The sequence below is a fragment of the Dendropsophus ebraccatus genome, chromosome 14 (genome assembly GCF_027789765.1).
Source record: "Dendropsophus ebraccatus isolate aDenEbr1 chromosome 14, aDenEbr1.pat, whole genome shotgun sequence".
NCBI lineage: Eukaryota > Metazoa > Chordata > Amphibia > Anura > Hylidae > Dendropsophus > Dendropsophus ebraccatus.
Window position 1 is genome coordinate 11,325,467 of NC_091467.1, and position 21,372 is coordinate 11,346,838.

Genomic DNA, 21,372 nt, shown 5'->3' on the forward strand with positions numbered 1-21,372 from the left:
ATTACATACCAAGACGAAGAACAGTTTTATCTAAAATAGCAGGAAGCAAGTACATACATTGGAGGGATGATGGGCAGACAAAAAATGTATAACATATACAATAATGCATACGTATCCATATGTGTATACATGGCTACATACATACGTGGTGGGAAAAAACACATACAATTGAGCTCAGGTGGTGAGGAGTCTAGTATTGGTCATGTGAAGTCACTGACTGGGGCACAAGTGCGGACTTTTTTACCCATTGAGTAGTACTGTGTTATTTCTTGTAGCCCGCAGTCCTCTTTTCTGTTTTCATTTTATGTGTTTTTTCCCACCACGTATGTATGTAGCCATGTATACACATATGGATACGTATGCATTATTGTATATGTTATCCATTTTTTGTCTGCCCATCATCCCTCCAATGTATGTACTTGCTTCCTGCAATTTTAGATAAAACTGTTCTTATTCTTGGTATGTAATTAATAAAGAGATACTTTCGTTATATTTGGAATTATTGTCCAGCTTTGTTTTTTCTTGTTAGGTATAAACAAGAGTGAATGAGTTTAATAATATGGAAAATGACAGAAGAAAACGTACTTTATCCGACACTATAAAATAGAGTCCTTTTCACCTCTACGTTAGGTGGACGCTTTGTGTTCCCGTTCCATAGAAGAACAGAACGTCCCGCGAGTCACAAGGGGTTAAGGAAGCATCTGTACTCAATTTCTCTGAAGTCCTTGGAATTCCAGGGAATACTTTTAGGAGTAAATCTAGTTATGCACGGGTACAAACCGCTGGCGGCCGAGGTTAGGAGACATTTTTAGGGTCTTTTCTATGGTTACATGTTATGGTTGGACTAGTGTTAAGCCTTTAGCCCTGACATTCAGAAAACAGCTGCATTATTTCAGCGTCCAGCTGTCTCGCTTTCCAGAACAGCTGCATTGCAGCGAGAGGCTGCTTCCCAGCTGTGCCCATGGGTGGCATTTGTCTTTGTTTCAGGCCTCTTTTTGTTTGCTTAAAACTCTATGGTGAGAAATCACCGGCAGGAATGTATAATCCATTACAGTATATCATATATTTAGAGGGATGTTCCCATGAAGGACACTTATCCTCTACACCCAGGATAAGTGCCGGATGGGACTGCTGTGACTTCACTCATCATGAGAACCTTAGGCCGATGGGGGCCCGATCAATAATGTAAACGAGTGCCAATCTGCTAGATCGGCGCTCGTTTACTGGGCCTATTTCACGGCCCGACAATCGTTTAGCGAGGGCTGCAGGGACATTGTTACCGATGTCCTTGCAGCCCTTATTTAAACATAATTCTTTACCTATCCATGGTCCAGGGCTTCTCCTGCGCTCCTTCTTCCTCCCAGTCCCGCACAGCAGCAGCTTTGGAGCGGCCTGTGTTAGCTGGCAGACCGCTCAGCCAATCACTGGCCAGGACCGCCGCCCTGCAGCCCTCGCTAAGCGATTATCGGGCCGTGTAATAGGCCCAGTAAACGAGCACCAATCTAGCAGATCGGCCCTCGTTTACATTATTGAGGGGCCTATTCCACGGGAGCGATAATTATAATTAATAGAGAGAACTATCAGCTGATCGTTCATTTAGGTTCAAACCTACCTAAAATCGTTGTTGGCCACCCGCACATTGCTACAGTGGAATAGCGGCTGCGGCGGGCGACCGACGATCCAAGCAGCATACATTACCTAGCAGGGCTTCTCCTGCGCTCCTTTTCCTGTGTGCAGCATCGACTCCGGAGCAGCCTGACCGAGCTGTCAGACTGCTCAGCCAATCACAGGCCGGGACCGCCACGGCCAGTGATTGGCTGAGTGGTCTGACAGCTCGGTCAGGCTGCACCGAAGCTGATGCTGCGCCGGCTGCAAGGACATCGGTAGCGATGTCCCTGCAGCCCTCACTAAACGATCATCAGGGCCGTGGAATAGGCCCAGTAAACGAGCGCCAATCTAGCAAATCGGCGCTTGTTTACATAGTTGCTCGGCCCATGGAATAGGGCCCTAAGGCTATGTCCACCTATTTGAATGGAGAGGTGGTTGTGCATGTGTGAGCTGCTCCACTTAAGGGCCCTATTACACGGAGCGGGCCGATTCGGCTGATTATCGCTCCGCGTAATAGAGACAACGATCAGCCGATGAAATGATTGCTACGTGTAATAGCAAAGCGCAGCTGACAATTACCCAAACACCTGATACCTTACCTCTCCCCGCTCCTGGTCTTCTCTTTTGCGCTCCACAGCGTCCCGATCCTGTCGGCTGATCTCTGCCTAGCCCATAAAGTTGAATGGAGTAGCTGGGCACATGTCCAAAAAATTAATGGATGACGGCAGGAATCTGGGTGCTGGGATGCCAACCAGTCACTTTGGCCTGGGCATGTAGATCCAAAGATGGGAGGCAAATTAAAGCTTTGCCCATTTTGAAGATAAGCCTTGCTGTGGCTCTCCTATTCCATGTAGGAGAGGGGGATACTCCAGAGGTGGGGGGGGGACATTTTTGGTGTCAGAAAGTTATATAGATTTGTAATTTAATTCTATTTAAAAATCTCCAGTCTTCCAGTACTTATCAGCTGCTGTATGTCCTGCAGGAAGTGGTGTATTCTCTCCAGTCTGACACAGTGCTCTTTGCTCCCACCTCTGTCCATGAGCAGGAACAAATCCCAGTAGAAAACCTCTCCTCCCCTGGACAGAGGTGGCAGCAGAGAGCACTGTGTCAGACTGGAAAGAATACACCATTTCCTGCAGGACATACAGCAGCTGATAAGTACTGGAAGACTGGAGATTTCTAATTAGAAGTAAATTACAAATCTGTATAACTTTCTGACACCAGCTCATTTGAAAACATTATTTTTTTTTCTCTGGAATACCCCTTTAAGATCCCCAATATTGGATTTATGAGCAGTTCTAGCAGTATGATACATACAGTAAGGTCACGATTATCAAAGTTGACATCCTGTGTAATTCTGGAGAAGGGAATGGCTGGAAAGAGGAAGGCCTTATTATGTGTGGGTATAACATCAGACATGTCCTGGCCTCCACCATGCTGTACAGTATAATATCAGACGTGTAGGGGGGCGGCTCAGCTCCCACTCCGGGTTACACTTGTGGTTTGGGGATTTAGATTTCTGTTCGGTCACGGTTCCCACGTGTGAAAGAATGAGGCCAGTGTAATTTCCGGATGTATGTTAATCTTTGCACGGTCGTCATGTTCAACAACATAGGAAGCCTTGGAACGCTAGTGGCCGTGCTTCAGCCATATCCCGATCACAGAGCTTTCTCTGACATGATACCGTAGTGTAGATGTAACGGGAGATTAATTGGAAATGATAAACCTTCATATTAAAAATTCTAGTAAAATTCTAATGATTTACCAGCATAGAGTGTCTATATGCCCACAGCCCAAGCCTGTAACCAGGAGGACCAGCCAGTGGGCACAGTTATCAGCCAACAACTATATCTTATTGGCACCTTAAAGGGGTACTCCGGCAAAAATATTTTTTCTTTCAAAGCAACCGGTTTCAGAAAGTTATATAGATTTGTAATTTACTTATATTTAAACATTTCCAGTCTTCCAGTACTTATCAGCTGTTGTATGCCCTGCAGGAAGTGGTGTATTCTTTCCAGTCTGACACAGTGCTCTCTGCTGCCACCTCTGTCCATGCCAGGATCTGTCCAGAGCAGGAGAGGTTTTCTATGGGGATTTACTGCTGCTCTGGACCCTGTTCCTGACATGGACAGAGGTGGCAACAGAGAGCACTGTGTCAGACTGGAAACAATACACCACTTCATACAGCAGCTGATAAGTACTGGAAGACTGGAGATTTCTAAACAGAAGTAAATTACAAATCTATATAACGTTCTGATTTTAAAGATTTTTTTTGACGGAGTACCCCTTTAAGGTCTAAAATGAACCCCAGGGTGTAATATGTGCAGTGCACATTGTCTTTTCCCATAGTGCATCCTGTTGGGTTGTCTGGGGAATTGCCTATAAGCCTGTGTGTGTATCCTGTAACAGTACTGACTTTACTGTACTGACTATAAGCCTGTAACATTCATCTGTAAAAATCAAGAGTAACATATGTGTATGAAAGGCGCAGACTGTATATGGTGTGTATGTGTGTATATATAATTTGTTAGGTCACAGGTTAAGACTGCCATCTAGTGGTTGCACTTGAACACTGCTGCTCCATGGAGCTGGTCATGATAAAACCGGAGGCAGAAATCTGATCCACCAAACTACAGGCCCTATTACACAGAACGATTATCGGCCGTATTCGGCCGATAATCGTTCTGTGTAATAAAAGGCAACGATCAGCCGACATGAACGATGTCGGCTGATCGTTGCTGTCGTTTGTCTTTCAACAAGTTTAAGGACAAACAACTAATATAGCAGTGATCTGTTGCCATCTCCCCGTGGAATAGGAGCAGCGGCAGCAGACCCCCGTACTCACCCGCTCGCTGCAGATGCATGTAATAGTGCCGGCAGTGAGCGGGGAACGAGGAACAAACTAGTGCTGACAACCCTGTGTAATAGGGGCTTGACTCCATCAGATTATGAAGAATCAGATATATTGAGTTTTACCACCCACTCCCTTTGTCCTTCCTAAAGATAAAGCCCCACAGAGGATTTAGTCAGTGACATGTTTAAAGGGAACCAGTCAGTAGGCTTCAGCTTCCTTAAGTGAAGGCAGCATAAACTAGTGACAGATTAGTGTATTACTTACATCATTCTGTTCAGCCATTCTCCTAATATGCAGGAGAATAGGCTTCTTGCCAAACCCCTCCCCCGCCCTCCAGCTGCTGCTTGACAGCTGACTGAGCAGGAGAGGTGTTCTATGAGGATTTGCTCCTGCTCTGGACAGTTCCTGACATGGACAGAGGTGGCAGCAGAGAGCATAGTATCAGACTGGAATGAATACACCACTTCCTGCAGGATGTACAGCAGCTGATAAGTACTGGAAGATGAGATTTTTTTTTTTTTAAATAGCAGTAAATTACAAATCTCTGGCACTTTCTGAAACCAGTTGATTTAAAAGATTTTTTTTTTTTTTTTAGTGAACAACCCCTTTAAAGAGGCGCACTCACCTTATCACCTTTACGTTTCCACAAAAATATACAAAACACACATTTCTTTATGTCCTATGATTTTTTTTAATCAATTATCTTTTTGAATGTTTGTTGCAAAATGTAAAAAAAAAAAAAAAAAAAAAAAAAATCTGTCAAAAACCGGATCCTGGCACTCGGTGAGTCAGTCACTGCCTGTTGGTGCTTTCCATCACATACCCCCCATGACACAAGCATGGCGCTGGGTTTGTATGGAGGTTATAAGCTACAGACTTACACTGCCAAGAGTTTGGGGACTGTGCACCAAGCGCCAAAGCCTCTTCATTTTGTAAACCAATTGGGGGGGGGGGGGGTCTCAATTCATCAATCTCCCCCCTTTAAATAAATACCCTTAAAAAATAAATTCTTAATAACCCAAAAGTAATCGTAAATTTACATTCATCTTATCCATCTCTTTCTGCAATGTCCCGCTCACACGCGCAGCACGGTCCTCCACCTGAATCACAGACTATACAAATAATTAGAAAAACATGGCTTCTTTCTTCTAGAGCAGGAGTGGAGAACCTTGGCTCTCCAGCTGTTGCAAAACTCCCATCATGCCTGGACAGCCAAAGCTTTAGCTTTGGCTGTCCAGGCATGATGGGAGTTGTAGTTTTGCAACAGCTGGAGAGCCAAGGTTCCCTACCCCGCTCTAGAGACGGCGCCACCCCTGTCCATGGGCTGTGTCCAGTACTGCATTTCAGTTCCATTAAAGAAAATTGTGAATAAAACCTGTGGATGGGTGTGGCACTATTACTTTAAGAAAGCGGCCATGTATTTCTTACCCCTATATACAAGAACCAAGTCTTCTTGTGACAAAGATGGATGTTATGTGGCCTAACCAAGCAGAAACAGGCCATAGGAGTACTAAAGAAACAAATCTGTGCCTGTGCCGGGCTCCATCCGGTTATCATAGAGGTGCGACGCCTCGTAATCTCCGTATGACGTTGGCTATTCTTTTGGCCAGTCCACCCTTATTGGTGTCCTCCACTTGGAAAGTCCTTGTGAGAAGGTTGTAGAAGGAGCCGTAGCCCACGGCCACCACGGTGCACGTCAGACAGATGACATTATAGGGCATGCTGAAGTCTGGAGTGGGAAGGTTCACCAGTAAGGGCTCGGTATACAGCCGCATAAAGTAACTGGAGCCGTCAGAGGAAGGGAATCTGGTGGAAAGAGAAACAGATGATGAGAGGAACAAGTTCTATGAAATTCTCAGGGTTATCTATGGTTGTTAACACCGGAAGGTAATGGATAGACATAGTAAATGTGGTCATACACCTTTAATATCTGAGGGTCGTCCAGCTGTCAGTTCTCTCTCCTGTCTGCTGCCCGTCCTCACCATACACAGGAACCATACACAATATACATCCCTTTTATTTTTTTATATATATCCTGTGGGGAGGGGTAAGCGGCAGCCAGAGAGCTCTGACTGTGGCTCATCTCCCCCAGAACAAAGGGGCAAGCAATGATATGCCATAACGCTGACCCTTATCTCACCACAGACATCACCTGCTGATTGTTCAGGAAAGCCCCGTATATCTTAAGTTGACGGCCAAACCAGCTGGGAACGAAAGGTTCGGATGACAAAAGTATAAGGTGTATGGGGATCTTACAGTGTTCCTGTCACTTTAAACAACTTTGTAGAAATCAGTAGTACAAGCGATTATAAGAACGTCTGTAATAGGTTTTATTAGGCAAAAGAGATTCCTTCCGTAATGACAGGGTTGTCTTTCTCCCCAATTTCTATTTGTTCATCATCATCCAGAAAAATCCATCTACATCACAGCGAAGCATTGCTTCTGCCCATTATAGCCTATGGAGGGGGGAGGGGGGGGGATGAGTGAGCTGGAAGGGGACACAAACAGTGCTGACTTTCTGGCCAGAGAAAACGCTGGATTCACATGTTAGTCTGCTCAAAGCTGGTCTGGGAATTTCTGAAGGTTTACTACAGGTGAGGAAGGATTGCAGGATGTTGTATATAGTGTATATATGTGTGTGTGTGTAATTATATATATATATATATATATATATATATATATATATATATATATATATATATATATATAGAGTGTATATATGTGGAGGCAGCAGGGAGACTAGTCTGTATCCACACCGCAGCTGAGCACAGGGAAGCAGACAACAGAGAAGGAGTTTGCAGGGTGATAACCAGGGGAAAAAAAATAGCATATACTAGTGATAGACTGGGCAGATATAGTCCTGCTCCTTATATACATACACAGGACAGCCCATCCTGAAAAGTCACCTGAAATGACAGAAATACTTTAAAGTGTCACTGTCGTTTTACATTTTTTTGCAGGAAATCAATAGTCCAGGCGATTTTAAGAAACTTTGTAATTGGGTTTATTTGCAAAAAATGCTTTGCTATCATGAAAAATCAGTTTGAAGCTCTCCCCCGTCTTCATGGTTCTCTCATGGAGAGGGGTGGAGGGAGATGAGGCACCAAAACAGGACAAGAGTTAATTTACAGCAACATGACCAGGCTATCTCCTCTGACAGTCAGCACTGACCTCTCTGACCTTTGAATACTGGCTTTCACATAGTTCCCACTGTGTAATCCTTTGTTCTCTGCTGCTGACTAATCTCCCTCCCCTTTCCATAGGTTACACAGGGCCCGACTGATGTAAAAGAGTCGAGTTTTCCATTGAGCAGTGGATGAGAGAGAGGAGGGGAGGGGGGATCTGGGGAAAGTCTTTCTGAATGCAGATAATGGCATATTTGCCTATTAACCCCAATTACAAAGTTTCTTAAAATCGCCTGTACTATTGATTTCTGCAAAAAATCAAAACAAAAAAAAAACCCGACAGTGACTCTTTAAGAACAGGATAGGGTATATCTGTTACCGGTCTCCCCCTCTGCTTGCTTTGTGATCAGCTGTGGGTCTGGTAGCTGAAACATGACAGCATGCAGAATACTGGAGAACGTGGTGTTACATGGAGTCCATTATAGTGAATAGGTGACCATATAATACATGGTGACCCCAAGTCTTCCACAGCTGAAGCTCTTGAGTTTTTATATATTCCTTATATAAACTTTACCTCTGCATTATAATATCCATGGTAGGATCTCCACCCTCTGGACATCTGACTTACTCGGTAGTAATATGAGGCGCCCGGATAGTAATACTTACAGTGTGGAGAAGAGTGGGCTCGCCTCCAGATCATCCGTCTTCACATTCCTTACACTGGGGATCAGGACGCTCAGTACTGAAGGACTAGACAAGGAGACAGAAGGATATCAGCCATGATCACTTACATACCCTGGTTATATCATCCATACACATGACTAACAAAGTTCATGCGAAGGGGGGGGGTCTCATGAGATCAGGTTATACAATGTCAACAGGTAATGGGAGGTTTGCGTATTACTTCAGATTTTTGAAAGGGGAGCAAAACAAAGCTGGAAAGCCAATACCATCACCCAAAACGACGAGTAGGTTCCTAACCTGATATAGAATCCATGATTGGGGTCAGGGGGGTACTCTGTCCATTTCAGCAACGCCCTCTCAAACTGGATGCTGATCTTAGTGACGGAATTAGGTGGAAGCTGGATTAACATCTCTAAGAGATGGGGGCGCTGGCGATCCTTGGCTGGCACATAGTGAATATAGCCTGGAGAGGGGGGAAAAAAGACAAAGTCAGAGATCTGTATGACTGGCTGTATACAGTAATCAGGGATGGGGAACCCGTAGCCCCTTGGCTGTCAGGCATGATGGGAATTGTAGTTTTGCCACAGCAGATGGGGTGAATAATAAAATATATATATATATAATTCTTATATATTCTTTATATATATATATACACACACCTCTCTCCTATCTCTCTCTCATCCATCGCTCTCCTTCCTAAATATTTCACCTACAATATTAGTCTTAGATTCCTCTGTCTCCTATTTGTTTGCACCAGGTATAGTCCCACCTGATCCGGCATACTTACTAGGCTTGTTTTCTTTGCCCTTAGTAACTATGGTCAGTGTGTGGACGTAGAGGCGGAGGTACCAGGGAACGGTCTCCATAAACATGACGGGAAAGGCTCGGTACGGATGGTTGTTATAAATCATGGTGTTTATGACTCCAGTCTGAAGACCATAGCCGCTCACGTACCGGTCAGCATGGAAGATGGGGGGCTGCGGCTGACCTAGCAGACACAAGGAAACGCACAAAGGTCTCATTACTACGTGCATGGTATAGCAGAACGCATACACTAAGGACAATGCAAAAACATACTTAGGCAAGATACAGTCAGGGATTATGATCATATATTACAGGCATTGGTTACAACTTTGAGGTTTTAATATTTTAATGATAATAATAGGTCACTTACCCACTGTCCCCCAATATACTTCTGCTCAGTTATACCAAAATACAAATCACCCATGGGTCTGTGCCATCTGGGCATGGCAGCGTATTGTGGGGCATGAGACCAGGACAGCACTCCTCCTCGACACAGAAGTCCGGCCCAAAGCTAAATTAAAGTGAGTTATTGCAACATAAAAGTTACACAAATTACGGGAGATGCACATATACAGCTTTTTCCCTTCACTACTGAATCAAGTTTTCAAAATGGTGACACACTGTATAAATCCCCGATGTGTGGGCTGGGCGGCGGTGGCTGCTGTGGTGTGAGCGATCACAGCAGCCTAATATCCCGATTTCTGGGGACTTGTCCCACCTGCACTGTGCCGTCAACTGGATCCTCCTCTGGTGTCAGCTGGTCCCCCAAGTGGGTGCTGCTCTGCTTCCTCTTCTCCTCCTGCCTGCTTACTGGGACTGGCGTCTACAGTGGGCCATGGCGCCCTACCGCTGCGGTAATCAGGCTGCTTGGCATGTGGGGCTGCTCCGGACAGCTCTCTCCTCACACCGGAGCGGTCATCCTGTGTGCACCCACACAGTAGCCGCCACACAGCCCGCACCTTGCAGGACAGGAGAGAGACTGCAAAGCTGTACCTGGCAGAGGTGCAGGCTGTGCGGCGGCTGCTGTGGGTGCAAACAGGATGACAGCTCCGGCGTGAGGAGACAGGCTGTCCGGAGCAGCCCCACACCCCTAAGCAGCCCAATTAGCATGGCGGGAGGGCACTGTGGCTTACTGTAGACGCCAGTCCCAGCGAGCAGGCGGAGGAGAAGGAGGAGAGGAAGCAGAGCGGCACACACTTGGGGGACTGACAAAAACCGAAGGGGGATTCAGCTGACAGCACAATGCAGGTGGGACAGGTCCCCAGAAATCAGGATGTTAGGCAGGCTGCTGTGATCACACACACACCACAGAAGCCACAGCCCGCACAGCTCTGTCAGTCGAGCCGTGACATCACATGTTATCCAGGAAGTGAAGCCTTGATGCAGTAAGTACAAGGAAAAAAAGCACTTTATAAGCACTTCCCGTAATAAGTGTATATTGAGAATTTGCATTACTTGAACAAACTTTAAATTTAGCTTTGGGCAGACTTCTCCTTTAATAGGAATGCACTGTGCACAAGCACAGCGGAGGAGGCAAACTAAGGTTGCACGGTTAGATGCTTTTCCGTACATTTTAAAAGGGTGTCATATCACACAGCATCTTACAGGATGGTTCATTAAATCAATAGAGGATTTTGCCTTGTTCAGCCAAATAATTCCCCTGTAAGGTGACCATTCTACCACCATAGCCCTTGTAACACCAGACCGAAAGCATAGAGACCTACTGAAAGGGGTTGTCCCATAGAGAATCTGACTGCCAGGACCCCGAAGGACCCTGAGAATAAAGGGATACAGGGCTGGTATAGCAATTCTCAGATGATACTTATGGTGCGTAACAGAGATTTATCTGAGAGATTTTGGAAGCCAAAGCCAGCACTGGATTTGAAAAGAGGAGAAATCTCAGTCTTTCTTTTATGACCCGATCCCTGTTTATAGTCTGTTCCTGGCTTTGGCTTAGAAAATCTGTCAGATAAATCTCTGTGTAAACGCACCATAACAGTTTTCCCAACATCCTATAGCTCTCACCTGAATCAGAACTGCCTTTCCACTTTAGCGCCACATTCAGGTTTCTAGAGGTGTTGAAAATCTCTGGTTCTAGAAGGTCGTACAGAGTATATACCCTCTGATCCCCATGGACGGGAATCTCGACTTCCAGAGCTGAAGATGGGGTCACCTCAAACAGGTCAATCTCCTTCTGTAAGTAAAGAATGCCGGACAGCAAGGAAAGGTTACAGAATGGCTCTAGGAGACCTGTCTAGGTCACAGACATCCTATTGATTTGAATGGGCAGAGTAGAATGCTTTATTCCCACTGTGGTACGGTTGCTGCTGCTGTAAAGAAACTGGACTTTTAGGCTATATTCACACATAATATTTTGGGTGGCTTTTTGAGCCATAAAGTGGTCATTTTACAATTCAAATATAAAAATAATCAACCAAATGGCTTATGGTAATTTTTTTCAGCCTTTTTCAAACCAACCGGTGCAAGAAAGTTCCAGAGAGTTGTAATTTACTTCTATTTTAAAAAAAAAATCTCCAGTCTTCCAGTACTTATCAGCTGCTGCATGTCCTACAGGAAGTGGTGTATTCTTTCCAATCTGACACAGTGCTCTCTGCTGCCACCTCTGTCCATGTCAGGAACTGTCCAGAGCAGAAACAAATCCCCATAGAAAACCTCTCCTGCTCTGGACAGAGGTGGCAGCAGAGAGCACTGTGTCAGAATGGAGAGAATACACCACTTCCTGCAGGACATACAGCAGTTGATAAGTACTGGAAGACTTCATACTTTTTAAAAGAAGTAAATTACAAATCTCAAGCACTTTCTGACACCAGCTGATTTGAAAGAAAAAAAAACTTTGGGGAACTACCCCTTAAAGGACACAGAAATGGATGAGGAAAAAAAACCTGTGTGGGGGATCCTAACCGTGAGGCTGTGTTCTCAGAGATTACAGCAGAGCACACTGGGTCCCTGCTCTGGAACACTTCAAAAGCTGAGGGAGCCTTCAAAAGGTGTACTCCGGACATACAGATTTTTCATGTACTTGGGGAGAATGAAATAAACAACCCATATTTGTCTAACATTGGATGCAGCACTGTCCAGCCTCAATTATAAGCTGTCGGACTGTCATTGCCAAGGCAAATCCATCTCCAGAGCATTCAGCTTCGGACCTAAAAACGCCACAGGAGAACACCCTGGAGGAGCATGTTAGGCGAGTATGGGTAGTTTACATACCCCGCAACATATTAAAAAAATAAATAAAAAAATCTGCATGTCCGGAGTACCCTTTTAAGAGCTCCTGCACACATCTGTAGCCATTTGTACGGTCAGGAAATACTACTCAGGAAGTCTTTAAGGAGCTTGGGGAAATCATCAGCATTTCCTGACTGTAAGAACTGGAGTTACAAGGGAAAAAAAAAAACCCACACCCACCCTCCTCCAGCATCTTCCTCTGCCTTCCTGCTCTGGGAGCACACGAGTGACAACACTCATACACCAAAGTGCTGGGAGAGAGAGCGGCCTCTTGTGGCCAGAGGCATAATGCTGCCTCCAGCCAGAAGAGCTCCTCGCCTTGTCATTGGGTACAGCACCCGGCAGCAGTCTGGCAGCCAGTGGCTCCTGAATTTCAGACAGATTCTAGACGCGCACCTGGAGCTGTCCGGAATTCCGGATGCTCCCATAGAGTTCTATAGGGCATCTGTCCTAGAATTCTGGACAATAGGATGTGTCTTACAATGTCCAGACCTACTTTCTAGCATGGATACCCTTTAGGAAAATTCCTGAAAGGTATCCATGTCCAATAGAATCCTGTCAGTCAGGAAATCTATCCGATTTTCCTGATGCGTGTAGTGGGCGTAAGTACCTTGTGGCATGTGGCATATTTCCCATTTCCAATGTAGTTTGGAAAATGTGCTCCATTGATTTCTTTGCTTGTCTCCCTGAGCTCAGTGATTGTTGTGTTTCTCTGCAGCCCTAATGCTGCCTAATGTTGGCCCTATGGCTGTATCCATGTATTGCAGGGCCCCCTCTCGGGCTGCATCCAACTTCTTCAGTCACTGGTAATCAAACGCCGAACGATCGGACTCAACATGCTCATCTCTATACCTGAACCCAATGTTTGAGGTTTAAGCAGTCTCCTACCTTGTCATATCCAGAGTCCACATAGATTCTGCTTTGAGATGCCAGAGGACAAGGCTCGGTTACTGTTCGGGAAAACATCTTAAAGAGAGACCAGTCTGTGAAAAACAAAGGTAGTGAATACCTGGACGTAACGCTCAAGGAGCGAGTCCACTGTAGGTTAGATAGGAAGAGGTGACACGTCACTGGAAATACGACAATAAACCATTGTTTTCTTTAAGGGGTTATCCAGGGCTGCAAAAACATGGTCACTTTCTTCTAGAGACAGCACCGCTCTTGTCTCCAGTTTGCGTGCAGGTTTTGTAACTTAGTTCCAATAAAGTGAATGGAGTTTAATTGTAAACTACACCTTAACTGGAGACAAGAGTGGTGCTGTCTCTGGAAGAAAGTGGCCCTGTTTCCATAACGCTGGAACTTGTGTGTATACCATGTAAGATATACACTCACCGGCCACTTTATTAGGGGCACCATGCTAGTAACGGGTTGGACCCCCTTTTGCCTTCAGAACTGCCTCAATTCTTGGTGGCATAGATACAACAAGGTGCTGGAAGCTTCCTCAGAGATTTTGGTCCATATTGACATGATGGCATCACACAGTTGCCGCAGATTTGTCGGCTGCACATCCATGATGCGAATCTCCCGTTCCACCACATCCCAAAGATGCTCTATTGGATTGAGATCTGGTGACTGTGGAGGCCATTGGAGTACAGTGACCTCATTGTCATGTTCAAGAAACCAGTCTGAGATGATTCTAGCTTTATGACATGGCGCATTATCCTGCTGAAAGTAGCCATCAGATGTTGGGTCCATTGTGGTCATAAAGGGATGGACATGGTCAGCAACAATACTCAGGTAGGCTGATTGATCCATGCTTTCATGTTGTTGACGCCAAATTCTGACCCTACCATCCGAATGTCGCAGCAGAAATCGAGACTCATCAGACCAGGCAACGTTTTTCCAATCTTCTACTGTCCAATTTCGATGAGCTTGTGCAAATTGTAGCCTCAGTTTCCTGTTCTTAGCTGAGCGGAGTGGCACCCGGTGTGGTCTTCTGCTGCTGTAGCCCATCTGCCTCAAAGTTGGACGTACTGTGCGTTCAGAGATGCTCTTCTGTCTACCTTGGTTGTAACGGTTGGCTATTTGAGTCACTGTTGCCTTTCTATCAGCTCGAACCAGTCTGCCCATTCTCCTCTGACCTCTGGCATCGACAAGGCATTTCCGCCCACAGAACTGCCGCTCACTGGATGGTTTTTCTTTTTCGGACCATTCTCTGTAAACCCTAGAGATGGTTGTGCATGAAAATCCCAGTAGATCAGTTTCTGAAATACTCAGACCAGCCCTTCTGGCACCAACAACCATGCCACGTTCAAAGGCACTCAAATCACCTTTCTTCCCCATACTGATGCTCGGTTTGAACTGCAGGAGATTGTCTTGACCATGTCTACATGCCTAAATGCACTGAGTTGCCGCCATGTGATTGGCTGATTAGAAATTAAGTGGTAACGTGCAGTTGGACAGGTGTACCTAATAAAGTGGCCGGTGAGTGTACATGCCTGATATCTATTAAAAAAAATGTATATATATATCTAAAAAAAATGTATATACCTCTTTTCCCCATTCCATTGGTATACATGTCAAACACCACGGTTAACGTTTGTCTCAGCTCCCAGGAGACGGCCGAACAATCCGCACCCTGGAAAAAAAAAAAAAAAAAGGAAAATACGCTGTTACACTGTGAACATTAAGAAATCACACTGACCAAAAGGTGACAAAGCCATAGATCTGTTTAATGCAGGGATGGGAAACCTGTGCTGTGGTGTATTCTCTCCAGTCTTAGACAGTGCTCTCTGCTGCCACCTTTGTCCATGTCAGGAACTGTCCAGAGCAGCAGCAAATCCCCATAGAAAACCTCTCCTGCTCTGGACAGTTCCTGACATGGACAGAGGTGGCAGCAGAGAGCACTGTGTCAGACTGGAAATAATATACTACTTCCTGCAAGACATACAGAGGCTGATAAGTACTGGAAGACTGGAGATTTTTTGATAAATGTAAATTACAAATCTCTGGCATTTTCAGGCACCAGTTTATTCTAAAAAAAATAAATAAATAAATAAATAAATAAATACCCCTTTAAGGCTGGATTTGCACATGAATAATCTCCAGTAGCAGGCACAAGGGTGAGAAGTTGCTAGTTGTAGCCACACAATGTGCATTTTCACAACTCCATGTAGTAGGGTTAAATGCATAGCAGATTCTGCATGTTATAAATGTGGATTTTGCAGCAGGACCTTATCCACTATGAATGGACTTAATGGTTTGATCCTTCCGAATTGCTGTATATCACTTACCCTACACACCGGCCGGATGTGCACAGACTGAGAGTGGTAACTGCTGTGATACAGACGTTCTGCCTCTAGCAGAGAAGCCAGGCCGACCTGTGGTTAGACAACATGCAATTACTACAATGGACCCCATGATACTAATACAATCCTTACCCAGAAGTGCTCTGACTCTATAAGTACCGATATACGAACTTACCAAACTATTTGGGTCCAGGAACGTTCGACATTTGAATCCTGGCGCGCGAGAGTGTCCTGGAAAACATGGATACAGCCATAGGCAGTATCCATGTTTTCCTGGCAGCCCTAGGGCGGCATCCAAATTCTACAGCCACTTGGAGTCAAATGCCAAATGTTCTCGTTCGGAGAACGTTCTTGAACCAGAACAGTTTGGTAAGTTCTCTCCACACTACATGTAAGTAGTTACCTTAGACCCACAAGGCAGCAGTTTCTTCCATGGGGTGAGATTCTCAGTGCACACGATCTCCCTGGGTAATGTGGCGTATCTGAGGAGGTGGTGATCTGTAACTGCACAATGGGAACAGCGTCAGTCCACACTTAGACTTAAAGACTTAAAGGGAATGTGTCATCAGAAAATGACTTATTGTATGAATAATGTTTTTCTGTTACACATTTAAGAAGTTTTGGTGACTTTTTTTTAATTTTCCATTTTTCTGTCTATATTATAAAATAATTCTGATATCTTGCAGTTTTCATTCCCACCACTGGGGCTAAAACTAAGCTGAGACTTCCTGTTGTGTCTGTGGTGATAAGAGGAAGCTGCTATAAAATGATCTGTACAGCATTGCAGCATCATGTGCCACCAGTAGATAGAGGAGACAATAGCAGCTCCCTGTAGGATGACCTCTTCACAGGTCACAGAGCGCGCTCAGTAATGTCTCACATCCATCTCAAGGTGACAGAGTCTGTCTGTTGTCTATATCCATGAGTCTTGCTGTAAAGCAAGATGGCCACCACCATAATGTATAAAAAGTAACATTTTTAAAAAATCATGGTCAGAAAAGAGAAACGGATTTGAATAAAAGAATAAGTTTTAGTATCTGACTTATCAGTAAAAGAAAATTTAGGTGACACATTCCCTTTAAAGCAAATCTAGAACAACCGACATCTAAACCCCCAGTACCATTCGATAGTTCTTTCCAATCCATGCCTGGTCCTGGGATTCCATTCCCTCCTGGTGCCAGTATTTGGCTTAAAAGCGTATTTTACTCCACAGGTGTGGTGTCATAGGGGAGGGGCCTAGAGCAGCTATGCCCTAGGCCTAAAGCCTCTCTTTCCTTGCCTCTCTTCTTGTCGGCACGCGCCTGTGCTGGGTATATTCATCTTTGGTAGGCATAGGACATGGAGGCCCCTCCCCTTTGACACCAAGCCACTGGAATAAAAGTTTTTTAACAAGATACTGGCATCAGAAGGGAAGGCATGGGTTGGGAAGAACCGAATTGTACAGGGGGTTTGGGTGCGGTGTCCAGGGAAACAGATTGGTCTGATGACATGCAGGAGACCTAGAGCTACGTCCTTCTATGGGTGAAGCCTCAATGGAAAGCTTTACATCAGACAGATGACATTGCACAGGGACTCGTACACTGACCATTGGCCAATCCCAGAGGCTTGAAGGACGCGGTTGGAGTCACAGTGTTAGTCGAGTCTATGAAGTTTAGAGAAGCGCAGAAGATTCCTGACAGGATGTTAGTCAGCTCCTTCCAGTTTTTGTCCACACTGAAATGACAAGCGAGATGCCATCAATATGAGGGACGAGACCTTTATAGCAATCTGCATGAAGAGGATTAGAGAACGATATACGCAATGTGCAAGTGAAAGCTCTTTGGAATTAGAATCATGTGAATGTATATAAATACACTGATTTGTAGCAGGCCGACCTGTAGGGATCATCTGAGACCTAGACAGTCCCATAGACTTGTACTGGGAGTCCATCCAGGTCACATGACAGAACCAGGAATGAAGGTGCTAAGCATGGACTTCTCCCGCCTTGTGCTCCTGATCTAAACACTTAGACCTTGACTGATCAACTTGATGTGTTTCGCCGATATATAAAAACTTTTTTCTTGTAAATGACATTGTCTATTTAAAGGAGAACTCTAGGCATAATGTAAAAAATCATGAGTGGTAGGAACATGACAACTGAGGGATACTCACACATGCCTTGTCCTTGCAGACACAGCGCCACTTTTTCCCAGTTTCCTATGTCACCACAACCATCTGATCGGGCATTATATAGCCGAGCTGGGATGTGTTGTCACAGGACCAGGAGGGGCAAGTATCCTTGGATTGTTATGGTCCCGCCACCCCCTGCCCTTCAAGATTTTTTTTTACATCATGTCTGGAATTCTCCGTTAACCCCTTCATGACCCAGCCTAAAATGGCCTAAACGACCGCGCAATTTTAAATTTTTGCATTTACGTTTTTCTCCATACAGCGCTGTTATTTCTCCCTCTACAGGGCCATGTAAGGACTCGTTTTTCTCAGGAACAGGTGTAGTTTGTAATGGTGCCTTTCAATATACCATAACGTATGACAGAACTCCAAAATTATTATTTATGGGGTAAAATTGGGGAAAAATTTTATTTTGTAACTTTTGGGACGTTCGGTGTCTACTTAATGCACTTTACGGTAAAACTAACATGTTATCTTTATTCTATACATCAGTCTGAACGATATCCATGCTTTCATAGCTTTTCTAATGTTTTACCTTACATTTTGATCATTTTTTATAAATTTTTTATACATAAAATGTAACTAAAAATAAGCAATCTTGGCAGGTTTTTTCCTCTTCATTTACACTGTGCGGGATCATTATTGTTATATTTTATTAGATCGGACAATTACACACGCTACGATATACAGTATGTTTATTTAATGTTTTATTTGAATATTGGAAAAGAGGGCTGATTTTACCTTTTATTGGGGGAGGGGCTGTGTCATTTTTAAAAACTTTTTTTTAAACTATGTTTTCCCCCAACTCTTTAAAGGAGATGTCTGGCCAGATCCATTTTCTTTAGTAAGAGCTGGGGAGGATAAAAGAAATAACATGCACTTACCTCACCGGTTCCAGCGCTGGTGAGTGCATACCGCCGCACCGATCTCTGGCCGTTTCCTGGTCTAAGCGGGGACCCAGGTTGTAACATGTGAGGTCCCCTCAGTCAGTAAGTGGCCTAGGCGGGATCCCACTACGGTCGCTGACTGGCTGAGCAGACCTCACACATCACGACCCAGGTCCCTGCTCAGACCAGGAAACGGCCAGAGACCGGAGCAGCGTTATGCAGTCACCATCGCTGGAGTAAGGAGTTAAGAGCATGTTATTTCTTTTATCCTCTCCAGCACTTGCTAAGAAAAATGGGCCTGGACAGACATCGTCAATCTTCACATAAACCCTGCTTGTGGCAGACTCTATGTGAAGATTACTGAGCTGCCTGCACAGAGGTAAGATCTCCTCCGGAGGTCCGGGAAAACAATCACACTGCAGGGGTCCTGATCAGTAAGAGACAGGAGATACCCCTGTCACTTAAGGTCCTATTCCACGGAGCAATAATCGGACGATTATCGCTCCGTGGAATAAAGACAACGATCAGCCAATGATCGTGTCATCGGCTGATCGCTTATTTAGGTTGAAGCCTATAACCATCGGGCACCGACCGCGGATCGCTATGTGGAATAGCAATGTGCGGTGGGCGACCGATGATTTCACAAGCACCATACATTACCTAAGCATGTTGCAGGTCTTCTCCTTTGCTCCTTCTCCCTCCCAATCCCGGGTGCAGCAGCAGCTTTGGTGCGGCCTGTCTTAGCAGACAGACCGCTCAGCCAATCACTGGCCAGGACCACCGCACCCAGTGATTGGCTGAGCGGTCTGTCACCTCAGACATGCCGCACCGAAGCTGCTGCTGTGCGCAGGATCGGGAGGAAGAAGGAGCGCAGGAGAAGACCTGCAACATGCTTAGGTAATGACATCGGTAACAATGTCCCTGCAGCCCCCGCTAAACGATTATCGGGCCATGTACTAGGTTCAGTAAACGAGCGCCGTTCTAGCAGATGGGCGCTCATTTACAATATTGATTGGGCCCCCATTGGTCCGTGGAAAAGTACCCTTACAAGCTCCTGAGCTCACTTCATAGGGCCATAGAAAATAATGACATACAGGTTTGGCGACAGGCGCCCATGCTGTTCCAATACGCCATAGGTTGTCTAGGGGTTAAGGCCTGTATACATTTTATACTAAAGTTGGTATAACCCGCTGCTGGGACCAGGTTCGGCCGACACCATAAGGTTATAGTGATGGGAATTGTAGTTCTGCAATAGCTGGAGTGCCGCAGGTTCCCCATCCCTGATGTATTGCCCCCTCTACACACAACACAACTTACTCTTGCACAGACTCCTGGAACCAGACCCAGAGCTCGGCCCCGGCAGGTGCTTGCAGCAGCGGCTGCCCCCAGGATCTTGTGCGCCAGAATCCCTGGGTGAAGGACAGGTGCAGCTCCTGGATGGAGTACTTGGAGATCACTTGGCCCAGAACCTTAGGGAATAACCTGTAGTGAGACACTATAATAAAGACAGACCATTAGATACACAGAGACCGTATGAGAAGAGCTCAGGGGTTTATTACATACATACACCAGTGACCACCGTGCGGGGTGGGCTGCATAATGATCCCTAGGTTTACGCTATATTACACGGGGAGAGGTCTGGACAACGACTAATGATATCTGGGAGGGATCCCAGTGATGAAGAAACATTATTACACCTGTGAAATCAATGAGATGCCAATAGGGGAGGAAGATCCCCGGGCTCGGAGCGGCATTATACAACGGGAGGGGTGAACCAGACGTCCCAGCAGCCCTGTGCTCAGTGTACAATGAGATTACATGGTAAGGGATCTATCAGGGGTCCCTAACCTGTGGGAAAACTACAACTCCCAGCATGCCCTGATGGTCAGGGGCGCCCCAGGCTCTTCAGCTGTTGCAAAACTACAATTCCCATGATGCCTGGGCATCTAATGGTAAAGCTATGGCTACCTAGGCATGACGGGAATTGTAGTTTTACGACAGCTGGAGGGCTGGCGGTTTCCCATCCCTGTGCTAGGCTAGGAAAGTAACAAAACCCCATTGAGTAGCACTATGAGCTCTGCTGCATGTCTGCAGGCCGCCGGTCACACACAGGAGCCGCCGTCCGTCCGTCACCTTTCTCCCGCCGGAGATCGGAGTCCAGGCGCGTCCGGAACTGGAAGGTGGCGGCGACGTCTCCGGAGCGCAGCGGGCTGAGGAGCAGCTCTTCCCGGAAGGAGTCTCCATAGGGCGGCCGGGCACTGTCACCTCCCGGCGGGGCCAGCAGCAGAGGGACCAGCAGGAGCCACACGGCGGCCATGTTGGATGTGGCTAGTGCATGACAGACGGAAGGCCGGGTGATGACGTCAGGACCATGTGATCAGTCACCACGTGATCTGTCAAGTGTGCGCGAGCATGCGCAGAAGTACGGCTGTGTATGTGTGAGGGGTCTGCAGTACTGGGTGGGTGAGGGGTGTGAATGCAGCAGAGCTTGGTGTTCTAAGGGTGTGCATGTAGTAGTACTGGGGTGAAAAACAATTGTTTTCAAATTAGCTGGTGTTATATAGATTTGTAAATTACTTCTATTTAAAAATCTCCAGTCTTCCAGTACTTATCAGCTGCTGTATGTCCTGCAGGAAGTGGTGTATTCTCTCCAGTCTGACACAGTGCTCTCTGCTGCCACCTCTGTCCGTGTCAGGAACTGTCCAGAGCAGGAGAGGTTTTCTATGGGGATTTGCTGCTGCTCT

At 45.8% G+C, this 21,372-nt stretch overlaps 1 protein-coding gene and 1 long non-coding RNA gene across 2 annotated transcripts in view; both read right to left on the reverse strand.

Annotated features, from left to right (window-relative positions):
* The window catches only part of LOC138772247 (uncharacterized), a 334,081-nt gene that overhangs the window by 10,349 nt on the left and 302,360 nt on the right, over positions 1–21,372 (reverse strand). The gene's annotated exons all lie outside the window — the stretch shown is intronic.
* Positions 5,845–20,995, reverse strand: PIGT (phosphatidylinositol glycan anchor biosynthesis class T). The gene is made up of 12 exons (XM_069951641.1): positions 20,762–20,995; positions 19,946–20,123; positions 17,158–17,285; positions 15,976–16,076; positions 15,558–15,644; positions 14,815–14,902; positions 13,213–13,307; positions 11,101–11,269; positions 9,059–9,259; positions 8,569–8,734; positions 8,254–8,337; positions 5,845–6,268 (listed from the first exon to the last, which is right to left on the reverse strand). Exons 1-12 carry the CDS (start codon positions 20,943–20,945, stop codon positions 6,016–6,018), a joined length of 1,734 nt encoding a protein of 577 aa, XP_069807742.1. The 5' UTR covers positions 20,946–20,995; the 3' UTR covers positions 5,845–6,015.

Excerpts from the sequence above, each read along its gene's own strand:
- PIGT (XM_069951641.1), bottom strand. The coding sequence starts at position 20,945 with ATGGCCGCCGTGTGGCTCCTGCTGGTCCCTCTGCTGCTGGCCCCGCCG. Across the intron at positions 17,286-19,945 it reads TTCCAGGAGTCTGTGCAAGA|TGTGGACAAAAACTGGAAGG; the intron begins GTAAGTTGTGTT and ends TTGTCATTTCAG. Across the intron at positions 6,269-8,253 it reads AGCCCACTCTTCTCCACACT|ATTCCCTTCCTCTGACGGCT; the intron begins GTAAGTATTACT and ends TCTTTCCACCAG.